Genomic DNA, 18,718 nt, shown 5'->3' on the forward strand with positions numbered 1-18,718 from the left:
GTGAATGGCAAAGAGGAGCAGCAGCTGAGGACTGGTGACGAAGAAAGATTAATCTAGCTGCAGTGTTGAGGACGGATTGGAGTGGTGAAAGGGTACGAGGGGGAGACCAGTTTGTAGGGATCTGTCAGCTCTGTTGATACCGAACTGCTGGAGAATTGTAGAGGTTGTAGTCATGACGGCAAAAATAAGGACAAAGGTCTAACAAGATAGATAAAAAGGACACGTGATTCCTTTTTCAGATTGGTCCGGTGCAAAGCCTGCACATGGAAGAGTACACTTATTTTTTTCACTGCACTCAGGAAATATCCTCGCATTCAATAGAGTTTCTGTGATTTGGCATTGTAATTTGATGTACCTCAGACCAGGGGTAACTAACAGATAGCTCTCCGGGTGTTGTTTAACAAATAGTAAGTGTAGCTGGATAGCTAGCCCTTTGCTATCCAGAAATGCTATCAATGCACATTCAGACCATCGTATGCTCTTCAGTTTTTGTAGTGACCCACCGCAAATGCATAGGGCATCCTGTGGGGCAGTCAGGGACAGTAAACAAATATATTGTTTAGTGTTTAAGACATACCGTATTGGCTCGAATATAGGCCGCACTTTTTTCCCCCACTTAAAGTGGGGGTGCGGCCTATATTCGGGGTCTAGCGCCCGACGCCCAGGACATGCAGTCCCGGGCGCCGGGCAGGGTTAGGATACAGATCCCCCGCAGCGGTGCAGGGGACCTGCATCCTACTCCCCGATACGCTCAGACAGCCTCCCCTGCCAGCACTTTCCACGGGGGGGGGTTCCGGCACGGGAGGTTGTCTAAGCGCATCGTGCGGATGGTCCGAACGATGCGTTTTACCTCTGCCCCCAAGACTTACCAGAGGAGACTCCCGGGTGTCTTGCGGGGCCGGCGGGAGACATCTACGCAATACGCGTACACAACTTCCGGTGCCGGCACATCATGTTTTTTTGGTGCTTTTTTAAAGAAAAAAACTTTTTCTTTAAAAAAGCACCAAACATTTAGGGTGCGGCCTATATACGGGGGCGGCCTATATCCGAGCCAATATGGTATGTAGTCATACTGTCTCTACAGTCTATGACTAAATAGGTTGTAATTCCTTGGGCAGCCTGATAATGCAGAGTGTTATAATCTAGCATCCGTTCTAGGATTGTGATTTTATCGTGGTCTACTGGAAAAGCACCTACATGGGTTTGTGCCAATTGTTCCATTGCCAATAAAATTACTAGGTGTCAATGAGCTTGCATACTCAACATGTTTATATGCCGCAGTCAAACAGATGTTATATGATTTAATTGCATGTAACCGTCATGGAAGAAATCACTCATTTTAATATGTACAAGGGGGATCTCTCTTATTTCTTTCCTTGTTTTGTTATGCAACCTGTCTCATTCTTTCTGAGCTAATACAAGTAGGTTTAATTGGGGCACAAATTTTTCAATATTCTGTTAAAACTACTAAAAGTTGGTTGTACCGCCAAATACCAAAATCTTTATTCTCGACATAGACAAAAAAGTTTTCTTAGATATTTAGCAGCTACAACTAACTACAAGCTACACATATAAATATAGTATATGTGCTTTGTAATCTGTGCATGCTGGAAATCGTAGGTAAATGATCAAAGACTCGAGAGCAAGTGTAGAAAATCTTTCGAAAACTTTTTTATGTGTTTATTAAATTATTTTCTAGCTGCCTACTTTTATTTGTGTTTATTGCTGAAGGTTATGAGTGAGAAATGGAATATGCTAAATAAACATTGAAGCAGTTACCCCTGTGTGACACCTGGAGGCTATCATATAACAGCAGTGTTAAAGATTGGTTGTTTTATGTATTAGCCCATGGAAACGATTACACTTTTGAAATGCTTCACGGGCTTGTAATATAATGGGCTTTGTATGGTGTTCCCTGGCTTTAGCCCGTAGAGCACTCAGACCATTCAACTCGAACTCCATTTTATCCGTCTCTTTATTCATTCATTTTCTTCTGACCTTGGGCATAAGATATATGCTCTTTTTATGCTGTGTGCTTTGTGCAGACAAAAAAAAGAAACACCATTACCAATCCATCACCATTATGAATGATACAGCTTAAAACAAACATGGGTCAGGGGTATATATTTGAGGAGCATATTCGTATTGATTCCATCAGCATGCAGGGCTTAAAGGGGAAACCACTCAGAGGTTATAAATGATGAAGCCAGACTTAACAAATTACCCTTGTACTATAGGAATACCCTCCAGCAATGCCTAACACGTGTCATCACTCCTCCACTTAAAATAAAAGTACATTTGATATATATAATATATATAGTATATATAAAAAACTAACATCAAGGGTTTACAACATGTTACAAGTTTTACTTCTACAGTATTCACTGTTACACTGTATCTAAAATCTTCTCTGAATATACAGCTTTATGTAATAACATGCAAATTATGTCTATACATATATATATATATATATATATATATATATATAGATATATATATCATTATATATATTATATCTGCAACATGGTTACAGGTTAAAATTGTATAGACATGACATAGATTTGCAGATGATGCTGTATGTTACTTTCTTTTAAAAGAACTAATATCTCACCCGATTTCTGGACTTGTTGCTTATAAAATCAGTGATCTTAGTATCAAGTTGTTTAGGGTGACATCGCACAACCAGTAGGAACTCCTGGTCTAGTGATAGCTTTTACAACTGGCATAAGCAAAATATCCTTACAAGACTGTGGCAAAGGTGTGTCTTAATGCCTAACCTTTGTCTCAGAAGGAACTCAAATCAGCTGAAAGGACAGTATTTCAACATTTTGTCTGTAATCTCATCTCATTAAGTAAACTACGAGGGAGTAGGATGTTCTTTAGAAATATAATGCAATATAATATTTGTGGGAACAGTTTGGGGAAGGCCCTTTTCTATTCCAGCATGACTTTGCCCCAGTGCACAAAGCAAGGTCCATAAAGACATGGTTGGAGCAGTTTGGTGTGGAAGAACTTGACTGGCCTGCACAGAGCCCTGACCACAACCCCATCAAACACCTTTGGGATCAACTGGAATGCCAGGCCTTCTGGTCCAACATCAGTGCCTGACCTTTCAAATGCTTTACTGAATGAATGGACAAAACTTTTCACCAAAACATTCCAAAATCCGGTGGAAAGCCTTCCCTAAAGAGTGCAGAGGAGGGACCAACTACATATTAATGTCTATGTATTTAGAATGCAATGTCCCTGTTGGTGTAATGGTCCGGTGTCCCAATACTTTTGTCTCTATATTATATATATGTATGTATATATATATATATATATATATATATATATATATATATATATATATATATATATATATATGCCTCCATATTAGATATTTCAGTACATAATCCCATCAGCCTTTGCATCATGTAACCACAAGTTATTCTGTCTGGTGAATATACATAAATTAATTATATGAATATACAAAGAATTGAGACTGCTTTGCCATTTTCCTTAAAAGACAGGCATAGAGGGAGACGCCAGTAGACAGACTGTGTGCTGCCTTACATTGTGTCTCTGACATTTTATTTAAAATGAAGGATAATCCAGCAGGAGCCTGCAGTGGTGACATTTATCCAGCTCCATGGTGCTGGAGGGAGCCCAGAAGCTATTTTGGACTGGAGTGCTGTAGATCACCCTAGTGTGTTTATTTGTACATTACTTTTATTTATAGAGGGCCAGCAGATATTGTGGTGCTATAACAGTAAAAATTATCAATAACATTAAAACTGACAGTAGGAAAATAAGAAAAATTGGCTTAACTTCTCATGGAGGGGGGGGTATACTGGCCACTGGAACTCAAATGGTTAAATATCTATATGGATTTTTTTTATGCTCACAGTTCTTTAGAGACCTAGCAGTGATGGAAATGCACTCTAGAATGTGAAAGGAGGCTTCGCAACCTTGTGATTAAGCCTGCTGTATGAAGCATCATCTTAAAATCTAGGTCAGAATTTGTTTAGCAATGATCAGATGATAACGGATTTACTATTCATATAAAATCGAGGTGGTCTGAGGTGAGGTGTGCATTACTAGTACATTTCTCAGTTTATCTGTCTATCTATCTATATTTTTTGCTGTCTATCTATCTATCTACATCTTTTTGTCTGTCTATCTATCTATCTCTCTGTCTCTGTCTCTCTCTCTCTCTCTCTCTGCTGAGATATTGGACATTGTTACTGGCTCCTTTTAGAGTACATGTACTTTATTTCTATTTCGTTATTAAAAAAAATTAGCAAAACATTATAAATAGCAATATTTTCTGGAGACACATAGAAGTGACCTTTTCTGCCAGGATGAAAATACCTTATCAGTTAAAGACCTCAATTTTTCTTTGTCAAAGGTAAAGGGTGAGCCTCTTGGAAGCATCGTGCTCATTGCCTCTTAGAACAGATCGGCAGCCATTTTGTCCGTTTCTTTATGATCCAACATGGATGACCGTTCCTTTAAACCTTACTGCAAGGGGCAGTGCGAGCAGGATATGGTCCTAGGTTGTGTATTAAAATAAGCAGTCACTTATTCACCCCTGACTTTGTATGCCAAAATACAAATAATTATCAGAGCCTAGAAGGAACATGTTTGACCCATGAAATATTAATCTAAAAAAAGGGATTTTGTCGGATTTGCACTCTCCGCATAATATTAATGTCATCGGGATGGCTGGAAGGTTTTGGAAACACTGACGTATTTGCGTGCACATTATTGAGTCATTGAGAAAGCAGAATGGTTGTTAAAGTTTTCGCAAATTGGGCCAGTAATTTTAGGCATGCACATAATGGATCCCTTGGGCCTAGGTAAACCTGATTGGGAATTATGCCAGCCCTAAACGTAGGCCATAGCCATTACCTCATTGCACTTTGGCTTTGTAAAGTAAGGAAAATGAATTACCTCTTAAAATAGCTATTAATTCTCAGTACTGTGCGTGGTGTAACTAAATGGCTTATAAATGGAAATAAAAAATGCATTTCAGTGTGAGGAAACTGTTTCTGTAAGAGAAAAATAACCATTTTGCTCCACTTAGGGGCTCATAAGCAATGTTATGTTAACCAGATAGACATGGTTAATTAAACCTTAGGTTGAGTTAACTGCTTACAAGCAGAATAAGTATCATATCACTAAGGCATGCAAGCAATAGTGAAAATGACAGCGGTTTATATATATACAGAGGCGTGTATATATATATATATATGTGTATATATATATATATGTGTATATATATATATATGTGTATATATATATATATATATATATATATATATATATATATATATATATATATATATATATACATATTTTGTTTACTTTGTTAGACCCTGATTGTAGTCATTAGCACTTTTGGATAACCTTTCTGTATTCTCCAGAATTCTCTAGAAAATATACACAATTAACACTTTTTATGTGCATTTATGATTACTTAAACTGGAGAAAAAAAGTCTTAAAAGGAACTGTCTATTTTATATCTCTTTTGATCCAAAACTATTTAAAAGGGCACTACAAGATGTAGCCCCCCCCCCCCGTTTTTCAACAGGTTTAATATTATCTAGGTTTGTATTATTATATACCGTCTCTTTTATTGGAAATCTTACAGTTGTGTTGCAAATGCCATTTGTTGAAAAGAATCACAAAGACTTAACGGGAGCCTCGTCCGTGCAACCTTAATCTAAACAAAAGCGTGTATTTTTGCTAATAAGAGGCAACAACTATGTTTTGTATCACATTAATTTAGTGAGATGGAATAATGAATAGTTGTGCAGCGTTAAAGAACTGAACAATGGCCCAGAACCAAGCAATTGGGGAGCGCTACCATGAGAACTGTCTGTTAGTATCATTCAAATGGAGGGAGAATCACAGTCAATGGAATAGGCTATTTCTAAGATGTCAGTCACCGCAAACTAAAGGACCTTCACGTATTTTCTGTTTTGCTGTGATGTGCCAAGCGGAGACACAGAAGTGATATTGTTAGCTGAGCCTGCTAAACTTGGATTGTGTGCATGTAACAAAAAGGAAAAGAGAAAAGAAAAAACATGACATCACTGCTCTGGCATGCATTGGAGAAACGGTAACCGTAATACAGCACATGACTGCTCATCAGAATACAAAGAAGGACAGAAGCGTGGGCTGGGGGAACTTCATTACTGGTCGTTGCCATTTAAAACAGAAAACCATTACTGTTACAAAAGAAACATTGTATTTCATCAGCCTTAGATATAGTAAGCTGCTGGTATAGCCCTTTCACGACTTGGTAGATTTCAAAGTTATTAATATTTAAATAATAATAATATATCAATGTTAATTTTTTATTGAATTAATGTCACTAGAAAGAGCTATCAACTATTCAAGATTGCTTTATTAGTAGATCCAACAGCAGAAGTTACAAGAGTAAAAAGTTACCAGATTCAAGGCTGTTACTCGGTGGTCCGTAAGCTTTGTTGGTATCTTTACCATTAATGTGTGTGTATGTATATATATATATATATATATATATATATATATATATATATATATATTAGAATAATGGTACTTCTACAGTTCTGGGATCTAAAGAGTGCTCTGTATTTTCTTCTAAGAGCAAAGGTTCACTAAGCTTTCTGACTGCCAGCATAATGCTTTACAATGACAGTGTTTCTGCACTTTTCCCATATGATGCCTAAGGATAATAGTAGGTGTTTACCAAGTCAAAGTAAAGGTTTGTATTATCTTCCTAGGAAAGATAATGATTTGTGGACACAGGGTGAAATACAGTCAGCAGCCAGAATGAACTGGTAGCATATGGTGTCTCTATAACACAAGTAGGCAGCATGAGATTGCCGTATATACACACACAGAATGCAGTGGGACAGATTCATTGTGTAATGACTTTTTTCATCAAATTCAAATTGTCTTTCTTTTTGAGTCTCAAGAGGTTTTAGAATAAGTGAGAGTCTGCTGTTTTGTTTTTTTCTTTTAAACAACAACCATTTTGAGTTAAATGTTCTCATGTTGAATTGTGTAAATGAATGACCAAAGAGGAAAATGAGACCAAGGGAAAGGAAAAGAGATAAAAAGCAATGTTTTGTGAGCATGAGACCTAGGACTAAGCCTCCCATAGACAGAAAGTGAAAGAAGAATGGAGACAAGATAATTAGGAAACGGGTAATAGGCAAAGCCTCACAGTCTACACCTATGGAGAATGTTTTGGCTAGCAGGCTATAGTTTCTAGATACCTTTTTTATGCTTTAATCATTTACTATTAACTTATGTTATGTGAGAAAATACAAATTTGGAAGGTTATAGTTTAATTTTGTATTAAAACAGAAATTCATCATTGTAGTAATTACATCACCAAAATATTCAGCATTTAATTTCCAATTGTTATGATTTTCATTCCATCCATCATTCCATCCAACCCATCAGACAAGAAAGTATGAACTCAAATAATTTCAAGTTAATGTATGTCAAATTCTGAATTGTATTGACAAGTACCTGATAATCAGGTAGAAACCAGACACAAATGCAAAACAAGACCATCACAATGTTTTTATATCATTTCTTCATCATGGGTGATGAATATTGAACCTAATTGATATCATCCTGTTTGGGGTTTGGGCTATCAGTTGTTGGTGACAGACATTCCTACTAAAACTACAGTCAAACTAGAGTTGTTAACTGATTACTGATAGCATCATCTTGTATCTAAATGGGTGGCAAATATATATTTGGTTAATTGTAATAAACAAAAGCACATATATCCCCCAGATAATGCACATCCACTTCACACTGGTGACAAAACCTTAACTTGTATTCCTTCGTGTGAAAGCATACCACAATTTAGTCCAGTTTCTATGGATGAAACGCTTTAGGTGGTTTGTTGACATGTTCCTCATCACGCCGTGCTGTTATGTTTTGTATGTGAAGACCATTATCTTTTTGTCTCCAGTGTGAAGTAAATATGCAATATCTGGGTGATATGTGCTTTCATTTATTACTGTTATCCATCCAACAGACAGGTTGAGATACCTGTACCCAGAGCACGACAGGAGTACATTATCTATATCAGTGCTTTTATCTCCTGCATGTAAGTTTTAGTTTATGGAAATCAGGTTACTCTTCGCCAGTATATCGTACAAAGGAATCCTTGTGAGAAATTCCCACATTATAACACATAGCCCTCCAGTATATCTGTTTGTTGAAGATATTGGTATAATCCAAAAGAAATTAACCTTTTATGACTTTCATAATACATAAAAAAGCTCAACACCAACCTTTAATGTGGATTTCTTTTCAGAGGACCAAATCCCACGTGGTTTTCCCACCATTGATATGGGCCCTCAGTTGAAGGTGGTTGAGCGTACACGTACAGCCACCATGTTATGTGCAGCCAGTGGAAACCCTGACCCTGAAATAACTTGGTTCAAAGACTACTTGCCTGTAGATACCAGCAACAGCAATGGACGGATCAAACAGTTACGATCAGGTAGGGTCTTGCTACCAGGGAACGTAATGTCAAAAACAGTTTTCTCTCACTTTTTTTACTTTTATTTTTAGGTTACAGTTTCCTTCTTCTTCCTCTCTTTTCTATGTTACTTAGTATGTTTTTCATGTTTGTGGCGCTGTTGCTGCTGATTCTAAAGTCTTCCTGTGAGTGTGTATGTTTGTGTGCGTATGTATGCGTTTTGCGGCGTCAGTTTATCCTTCATTGCTCACTGCTGTGACTGTACTCCAAACTATCTGTTTATTTTACTGCATTAATGTGATATTTGACAGATCCATTCCTCTTCTTCTTTTTTTTATTACTTTCTATTTTTATTTTAACAAACCTATTCCAACATTGTACTTCATTCCAAAAAGAAGGAGTACCAATGGTAATTTTCCATTACAAAAAATATCCATTACTACAGAAACTTCAAAAGGATCACAAATATCGTTTTCTACATAAACCACCAAGCTAACAGGCCTAACAATCTGCCCCCTCCCCAATAAAAAATTACATAGCGAGGGAGGGTAAGATATGCTTTGGCATTTTACATGAACAGTTGACTACTTCCTGGTCATTTTCTTATATATGGTGAACCTTGGGTTATTCCAGGTTTCACCATGCTCCAACCTGTATCAGATGTAGGCACTTTACAGAAGCTCTTTCATTCTTCTCAGGCTGTAAGCCCAACAGGCATATTAGAACAAGTGTGACATTGAATTCACAAAAGTACACCCCAATAATATAAAATGTCGAACCGGCTATCAAAAGCACTATTGCTTAAAATGCACATATTTTAGGATCCCCAAATTTTCTGTTCTCTCCAAAATCCTGGCTTTCTGACCTGTCCTGTGCTGTTCAAATTGTCTTAATCGTGAATTTCCTATTTCATTGTTGTCAGCAGAAAATGTGTGCGGATTTTCTTATTTTTAATGTTACCTAAGAATTAATTATCACAGTGTGACATAACTAACATAGATTTATAGAACTTTAATAAGTGCCAAAAATATAAGGAATATAATAATATTTTTATGCTGTCTCTCTTCTTTCCGTATATAAATCTTCAGAATCTATTGGTAAGTGCTTAGTTCTGCAGCACACTTCACCCCCACACGATATGCTTAGATAAGCCTTTGTATTCTCAGTATTGTTAAAATGCATGGCATGCATTTTACTACTGGCAAGTATACTCACAAGCCCTCTGTATTGGCACACACACCCTCACAAAATTGTTGTCAAAAACTAAGACACATTTTTCAACAAGAGTATGCCCTTGGTTTCACTTCCAAATTAGATATCCTATTGTGACCTTTACCACAGTGTTTGTTTCCCAAATACCCTTCACGGAACCTTTAGAGTATTAGAAATCATGTCTCCTTAAATCACCTAATAAGTATACAATCTACCTTGCCTCAATAATTTGGATGCTACAAAACGTCAGTGCCAACCTCTACTAATCCATGCTACCTGTGCTACTTAGAGAGTACCATTCCCATATTGGGTTCCTTGGCTCTTTGTGGTACAGTGGATTTAGCTTTCAGGACCTCTTCAGGCTCTTCCGTATACAGTATTCCTGTTTTCCTTTTCTATTCTGTTAGTGTAATATAATTCTTCTTCCAAAGCCTTAGCCTCCTTCTTCTGGTACTAATGATTCTTCTTTCTAATCTTATTTGCATTCATATTATCCACCCAGGTGGTACACCAATAAGAGGTAAGATTGCTGAACTAGCATTCGCAGAACAATCTTATTCATTCTTTGTGTATATCCATTATTCTTGTACATGTCACTTGTCATTAAAAGAAACAAAAACAAAACATTTTAATAAGTTTGTCTGAATCACATTTGTTTTGTTATGAACCCATGTGTCTTTTTAATTTGATTTCAGATTCAGTTGATGTAATATTTTATGTTGTGATATGCTTCAAAGAAAGCATATCAAGGTCTTTTTGACCAAAGCCCAGTCACAGCTTTCCATTTGTCCCTCTTTTTTTCTTCTTCTTGTTCTTCTTTTTTTTTTTTTTTTTCTTTTTTTTTTTTTTGTCCGACTGATTGGAGGGAAAAAAATATTTTTTTCTTCCTTAGCTGTTCTTGTTCCGGACCTATGCCACTTGGTCTGGGGAACAGTTGGAGACATGCAGAAGGAGCCGGAACTATCGTCTTTTTGCTTTTATCTTTCAGAGATTGGAAATCTTTATTTTTTGGTTTTTGGTCTTGTATTGGTTCTTCTGGGGTTTTCACGTTTTTTTTCTCTTTTAGCAAATTAGAAAAAACATGGTATTTTCTTCTTGTACATTGACAAAAAATGTTTTTCCCCCTCACTTACTTTTTCTTGAATTTCTTCATCAACTTTTTGGAGCAGTTCTACGGGTCTTGGAAGCACCAGGTTTACAGCTATGTGTCTGAATATTATGCTTATGGTACTGTTTTTCCATGTACTGAAACAATGTTTATACTTTTCTTGTTTTGCTTTTTTCTTGGGTTTTGTGACACCACACTGCTAATCCCATATGTGGATTTTGATGGGTGTCTTAGGGGCCTTCAGAGGACCTCGAGCAGTGATTGGTTGGTTTCTCATTGACTTGGCTCTCGCCATTGTTTTCAATATTTTTATTTTCTAATCCAAATGCTCTTTATTTTCCAGCACACATCTTTAATTGTAAGTTGCAACAAAAAGTGTCTTTCTTTCAAACCTGCATGTCCTAAGGGAGTTTTATTTCTTGAAAAAACAAAAAAAAAAAACAATTTAAAAAAACATGGTTAACCAAACACAGTTTCTTTTTTTTTTCTTGGATTTTCTTATTTTTTTTTCCAGGCAGCTTTTTTTTTCTTGCTGCTTATTTTTACCCCTCTTTTTAAATGCAGAAAAGAGTATTTTTTTCTTTAAACTGCCCCTACCTGATATTATTAAGTATAATATTTCCCATACATTTAAAATGTTTAAACACTTATTTGGTATATTTAAAAGACATACTTCCTTGAAGCAGATTCACTCATCCTCATTTAAATAAAATGTAACAATAAAGTGAATGTTGTAAACAATATAAACAGCCTGTTATACGTGCAATAGTACATTCCTTTATTTATTATCAATGGATACAATTAATGTTATATGACCATTGCATCACTTTTGTCCGTAACCCATAGCAAGAATCGACGGTGATGGGAACTCCGTATTCAGGGATATGTGTTGCATAAAGCTGATTGGGACAACAACTGACTCAGAACCCCTTTTTGATTATTTTTTTGGCTGTATATTTTGTATCTGGACAGGTGCACTCCAAATTGAGCAGAGTGAAGAGTCTGACCAGGGCAAATATGAGTGTGTTGCAACCAACAGTGCTGGGACACGATATTCTGCTCCTGCAAATCTATATGTAAGAGGTAGGAATAACAAAACCCTTGTGTCTAAATTCTTCTCAGACACAAGGCTATTACTCTCGGGATCCACCCAGTTACTATTATGAAAATTGGAGTGTGGACAACATTTAACTGGAAAGAAAAATGTATATATATATAGTTATCTTTCTTTACCAGTGATTTGTAAGTATATTTATATCTTAATTTGTATATTTCTTGCAGAGACTTAGACGCGCGTTTTGCTCTTTTTGCTTGATTTTTCAAATGTCTTTTGCTAAATTGTATTTAAATTAAAAATAACAGATAACAGTAATTTTGAGTAAGCATAAATTGCCTGGTGTGCTACTGTGTTTAGGTTCTGTGGCATCGTGGTGGATAATGTAAACTGACTTTAACTTTTTGCGGTGGATAACCTTCTAACCTCAAAGAACACTTTGTAGAGAGCATAACTGTTATTTTCATCACGCTTATTTTACTACCTTCCTTCTGTATTTTATTATTAACTTTATATTTAATAGATAATGTAATCCCTTCCCCTACAGTAATGAACTGACTGCATCATAAAAAAATAATCAAAATGACTCATTATGAAACTTCTATAAAGTGACCGTTTTATTTACAAGGGGCAATCTTTTTAGTGCCTTGTTAATATTACTGTAGCGTTGGCGGCCTCAGGAACATATCGAGTTTGGTTTTGAAATTTGATTTAAAAGAGATCATTTGCAACATGACATCTGATATGCCTGCATACAAAACCAATGTTGCTTTGAGGCCATATATTTTATGTTTGAACTTTATGAACCTTGCAGATCCTCACGCTAGTTAAGAGTATGGGATTTCCGAAAGCAAAAAAAAAAAACAAAGGCTAGCTATTATTTCTATCCAAGATAAATGGTAGACTTTAATGAAATTTAGGGAGATATTACAAGTAAAGATGTTCGAAAAGCAGTTTTACGCCTTGATATGGCCTTTTTACTCTCTCTGTGTTTCCCTTGTTTTTCTCCTTTCCTCATTTCATTGTGTTCTGCATCAAACCCCTACATCCCTCAGAGCTGCGAGAAGGTTGGTGTGTTTTTTACTTTTTACCCACCTTACGAAAATATTAATTCAACGATAACAAAGAATACAAATGAAATGAATGTTGCTGCATTGTGACCTTTTTATCCGTTGATGTCATGTTTTAGCAGTGGATGCTTTAGACATGGCTTTTTTTTTTTGCTTGTTATTGATATCTAACTGTGATGCATCGAAGAATGTTCTCGGGTGCATGGCAACCTTTGGTCTGATTACATTAATGTAATTTTAATGCCTGCCTGGATTACCACAATTTAGATTAATTTAGATGTTATTTTCTGGCATGAGTACAGTTTTCTCACTTGAGGTGTTGTCTGTACCACACCTCAACTGTATGTTCTGCATGTTCTCTAATCGTCTTTGTTGCCTGTGTAAATTGCTTGCTCTATGACCCCCTACAGTCCTGCCTGTAAAACTTTTGCAAAATCATTCCAGTAAGAACCTCTTCAATTATTCACTACAAATTCCATTATTCCAGGATTTTAAGGACTATTTGCGCTATTGTGGCACACAACAAACCATTAAGAAACCAAATTTTTAAATTATGTAAAAAAAAAAATAAAAAGAACAATGCTAAAGCCATTGTTTATGATGCTGCAGTAATACACACTTTTGGAGCCAATATGTACGGTACTTGTATTACTTAGGTGTAAATTAGTTTGTGCCTATTATTTCTTAGGTGTATGTAAAAATGATTAAAGCGCAAGAGATGCATATAATACATTGTTATTACAAAAAATTGCTTACCAGCAATTACCATAAATACCCAAATGCTTTAAATTTGTTGTGACATATAATGTGACAAAGCATGCAGCAGTTGAATATTTGAAGCAGGGGCTTTTATTAGTCTCATGGTTTGTTAGCATACATCCAACAAACTGTGATTGCTTACATACCATTAACCGCATTGTTGATGCCCTTTTAGATGTAGATGAACCTACTCCTAGTATTAATCCAGTAACCTTTTCCACTAAATCCAAACATAACCAAATTGTGATTGTGTTACCCTGCCATGGTCAGTATAATCCCAATCGTAGAGGCATTTTAACTAATACAGCCTAATCAAATACTGCCCTTCCTTTTTTACCCTAGATCCCTAATCACACCCAACTTTTTTGTTTTAGTTTTGTTTTATTCTCATGTCGTCTTTGTTATGTTTCGAATGCAGGACACATAAAAATGTCAACCTATATAAATATAGACATTCCAAATTATTAAAGCACTCTTCTGAGACTCCCGAAGCATGGTTGCCTAGACCTCAGTCATTTGCTTGCATGCATGACCAAGATCCAGTACTTTTACTGGTTCTGCCTTTTCCTTTTTTTTACGTGACAATACATTTCTTTATATGTATTTGTTTATTTTTCTCGGTTTTGTGTTAGTGTTAGTGTGAGGTCGGTAGGCTGCATCCACTTTTAAGTCTGAAAGTGAGCAAGGCGGTTCTCTCTTTGTAATCTAAATGTGTGTCAGGGTTGTGATGTGACAATGTGGCCCTTCACATTACTTCACATCGTCTGGAAGCACACAGCATTTGATGCTATATGACACACGCATGCTGGCAATCCTCCAGTTCTACTTTTGAATATATATGTATATAAAAGATCTGCGTGCCTATAAGTATATACATATATATTTGCATGGTGTTTGTGCTTTGTACAATAGTAAAATGTGGGGACCTGATAGGTCTGACTAAGTGTGTTTTATTACATGTACATACTATGTAATGTTTAAACTTGGATAACATTATGTTTACATGTTAACTGTATGTAACTTGTATGTAATCAAATCATTATTTTAGTTACTTCATGTTTGTAATTTGCATGTCTTATGCCTAAAAAAAGGTGGGGGTTTTTTTTGTATATGTTGTCACTCATTGTTATTTGTTTATTTTGTTCAGTTCGTCGTGTTCCTCCAAGATTCTCTATACCACCCACGAATCACGAGATTATGCCCGGGGGAAGTGTAAATATCACATGTGTGGCTGTAGGATCACCAATGCCCTATGTGAAATGGATGTTGGGAGCTGAAGATCTGACTCCTGAGGATGACATGCCAATTGGAAGAAACGTCCTGGAACTTACCGATGTCAGACAATCAGCCAATTATACGTGTGTCGCAATGTCGACACTTGGCGTTATAGAAGCAATAGCGCAGATTTCCGTAAAAGGTAGTAACCCATTGATACATGTATATTACACAAGTAAACCCTATTCATTTTGAGGGGGTGAAATGCAGAGTTTTATATGATAAAATAGTTGTGATTTTAGAACTACACTATGGATTTGAATCTTTACTGAAGCCCCCTCAACTGTCTGCTTAGTCTGATTGCTGATTAGCTTATTCTGTGATACCTGATTACGCTCAGTATTTTTATAACTAAGAATTGTAAACAGAAAAAGAAAATCAGTATTCTGTTTTGATGTCAATCAAATTTTTATGTGAGATTGCTGCTATTGCTCTGTTAATTTTAGTATGTGAGGGTAGTTAATCAGCCTGGTCTTCATTTCATCTGTCAAAAAGTGCATAGTTTAATTCACATATTTTAAGATATTGCCCCCTTACCCTACCTAATTAATTGTCTAAATCTCCAAATGGCTTTTCCTCTGTATACTCAATGATCTTGTCAATGGCATATAGCAGTGTTTCTCAACTTTCACCGTTTAATTTGTCATTATGTTATCTGAATAATTTGGACGATGAACTAAATTGATGTTTTAGTATGAGAGGGAAGGTATTATCGTTAAGGGAAGAAAAAGTTTATTATGGTAAAGGGAATGGTTAATGGGGTTAAGCGAGATTTAGGCAGAAAATTAAGGCTTGGGGTGGGAGTAATGAGGATGGGGAATGGAATAAATTTCAGGTATAGAGTATCAGAAGCGAGTCATCCCTTAACGATATACATATACTGACAAATATTCTAACCCTCACCCTCACATAAATGTGTACTAAATACTGATTGCTAAGTGTATGTGCACATTTACTAATCCAACCAAAGACTGTACAGCTATCTCAAAGTGTTAGATCACAATTAGATTTTAAAAAAGTTTTTTTATTTTTGCACCAAAAAATGCAGTCTGTAGCATTTAATCTGGAGATTATTCTAACCAACAATTACCATTTTAGCACTTCTGTGTTTTGTTGTTTCCCCCCCCCAGTAGAAAATGATGTCTGTCGTTATTTTATCTTTAGCCTTACCCAGACCTCCTGGAACACCTATAGTCACCGAAACCACTGCTACTAGCATTACATTGACTTGGGATTCAGGAAATCCAGAGCCTGTTTCTTACTATATAATCCAGCACAAGCCGAAGAACTCTGAGGAGCAATATAAAGAAATTGATGGCGTTGCTACAACTCGATATAGTGTTGCAGGCCTTAGCCCATACTCAGAGTATGAATTTAGAGTTGTTGCTGTCAACAACATTGGACGCGGTCCTCCAAGTGAGCCAATACTGACAAGGACATCTGAACAAGCACCGTCAAGTGCTCCCCGGAATGTGCATGCACGTATGTTAAGTTCAAGCACAATATTAGTTCACTGGGAAGAACCTGAGGAACCCAATGGACAGATTCAAGGGTATCGAGTGTATTACACTATGGACCCTACCCAACATATTAACAGCTGGACCAAGTACAATGTAGCTGACAGTCAGATCACCACTATAGGGGAATTGGTGTCTCAAAAAACCTATTCTGTCAAGGTCCTTGCTTTTACGTCAGTTGGGGATGGACCACTGTCTAATGAAATACAAGTCATCACTCAAACAGGAGGTAGGATTTTCATACACAAATTTTATTCTTCTACCCAACCCTTGTAGTTTAACAACAATACCAAAGCATTTGGATGTATTAACTGCTGAGTTTTTCTTGCAGTGATTTTTAGACTGTGTAATCAAGAATCTCAAAAATAAGAAATAACAACTGTAAAACGACTTTTTTTTTTTTAAATATAAAATCAATTAAGTCTAACCTGTTTTATAAAATCAATTATGTTATCATGGTGACAATATTGTTGTTAGTAAGCTAGCATATTGATCTTTAAAGGGTAATTATCAGGGAAAAACTGTACTAGAAAGCACTTTAAAATATGTGGTGTATATTTAATGAGCATAATTGTACTTCATATTTTCAGACACCTCCACCATCCACATAAAGTCTTGGTGCACAGCTATAACTCTTAATGAGTGCTTTTATCTTTCGTGTATCTGTCATACTTTGTGTATATCCTTGTATTTTGACATTATGGTTTTCTTTGGGTTTGAGTGTGTTATAGCATGTCTAAATCATATATGCATATAAAAACTGAGACAAAAGTGAATAAAACGAGTGAACAGAAAAATAAGACGAAATTAAATGAAAGCGTTTTCTAGCAGATTATAAAGGGCCACCATTATTTTTCTAAAAATACAGCAACAAAATATAATCACACAACATTTGATCAACCCCAGCTTCAAGATGCATAAACATCCATTATTATTTTTATGCTATTATTTTCTTATATACGATGTGTACATGCTTTAAATTGCATGACGTCTTTGCCTTTCCCCTCTCAGTTTCCTTTTCCTTTTGCCATCTCCGTTTTTAAACAAATAATTCTCTATGTCATAGTTTCTCTCTCTATTTCTCTATTTCTCTGTCTATATGTTGATGGATATTGCTCTAAAGTCAGTGTGCTTACAGCTTGGTCTATCAATATTTCAAAATGATATTAAAAACACATTGGCTGAATTGCTCCATAAAAATACTTTAATTGCATACGATTCTACAGTGGTTATATGTATGGACATTTACTTATTCATACACTTATAGAGAAAGGTAGACCTTTCCCTTTCGAGTAATTGAGGGGATTTTTTTCGCTTCATATTGCAGCAATGTGTGGAAACATCCACTTTTTCCCTTACTGGTATTTCTAGTTTCCATGAAACAGATTCCCTGTCACCCTTTTCTTGGAATTTATCATCCAGAACCGGAAAAAGAATCATTGGATGCATCCTCACTATATAAAAGGATGCATTACAGAATTAAAAAAAGTAATGTTGCATAATAAATACTGGTAAATGGACCCATTAATGCTTGTGTTTATAGCGGGCAATAAAACTTTTATTTCTGCAGTTCCCAGTCAGCCGTTGAACTTCAAAGCTGAACCTGAGTCTGAAACAAGCATACTTCTTTCCTGGACCCCTCCTCGGTCCGACACCATAGAAAAGTATGAACTCTACTATAAGGAAGGAGACCATTCAGAGGAGGTAAGCGAAATCTTAGTATTATTAAGGGAGTTTAATCTACTAGACACTAGGCCAATGGCACCCTCACTTGTAGGCCTTATAGTCATGGGCAATATTAAAGACAGATAGGACTTGGTGGATTCATCATCAACATGTATCCTCTTTGTCTTGGCCACACAGCTGTGTGCCTTTTTAGCAGCTTCGTTCCGTTGATTAAGGATGGCCACATATCTTTGACACAGTGGCTAGAAAGTTTGAGCTTCCCAAGTTTAATATGTTGTCCAAGAAAATGCATTATAATATGTAATTTCAAGCAACTGCAAGGAGAGAGATCCATTTTCTCTTCTCCGGCGCCTGCCTCATAAACATGAAACATTGTTCTATCCTGTTTCTTAACATCTAATGAGAATAATGTCCTGTAGCCTTCATGCAAAGTCTCCTGCAGTGGCAGCCAGTGCTGAAAACTTTATTTCCTTCCTTAGAAAACAGTCTCACTCCAAACCTGTATGATAAGCAGTTAGAATATAAAATACACATATCAATTCACCAGTATCTATAATA

At 36.2% G+C, this 18,718-nt stretch overlaps 1 protein-coding gene across 10 annotated transcripts in view; it reads left to right on the top strand.

Annotated features, from left to right (window-relative positions):
* Positions 1-18,718, top strand: part of LOC149285345 (receptor-type tyrosine-protein phosphatase delta-like) — a 123,971-nt gene that overhangs the window by 46,647 nt on the left and 58,606 nt on the right. For 4 of the 10 annotated variants that reach the window (XM_089495479.1, XM_089495484.1, XM_089495485.1 and 1 more), the window contains 8 exons: positions 8,312-8,500; positions 9,568-9,576; positions 10,194-10,211; positions 11,772-11,882; positions 12,909-12,920; positions 14,830-15,099; positions 16,122-16,703; positions 18,045-18,178. In XM_089495479.1, the coding sequence (XP_089351605.1) occupies positions 8,312-8,500; positions 9,568-9,576; positions 10,194-10,211; positions 11,772-11,882; positions 12,909-12,920; positions 14,830-15,099; positions 16,122-16,703; positions 18,045-18,178 (1,325 nt within the window). The remainder of the gene's footprint in view (positions 1-8,311; positions 8,501-9,567; positions 9,577-10,193; positions 10,212-11,771; positions 11,883-12,908; positions 12,921-14,829; positions 15,100-16,121; positions 16,704-18,044; positions 18,179-18,718) is intronic. The other 6 variants (XM_089495480.1, XM_089495481.1, XM_089495487.1 and 3 more) reach the window with 3 other exon arrangements.

Source organism: Sceloporus occidentalis, unplaced genomic scaffold (genome assembly GCF_023333645.1).
Source record: "Sceloporus occidentalis isolate IW3139 unplaced genomic scaffold, rSceOcc1.0.p SCAF_80, whole genome shotgun sequence".
Taxonomy (NCBI): domain Eukaryota; kingdom Metazoa; phylum Chordata; class Lepidosauria; order Squamata; family Phrynosomatidae; genus Sceloporus; species Sceloporus occidentalis.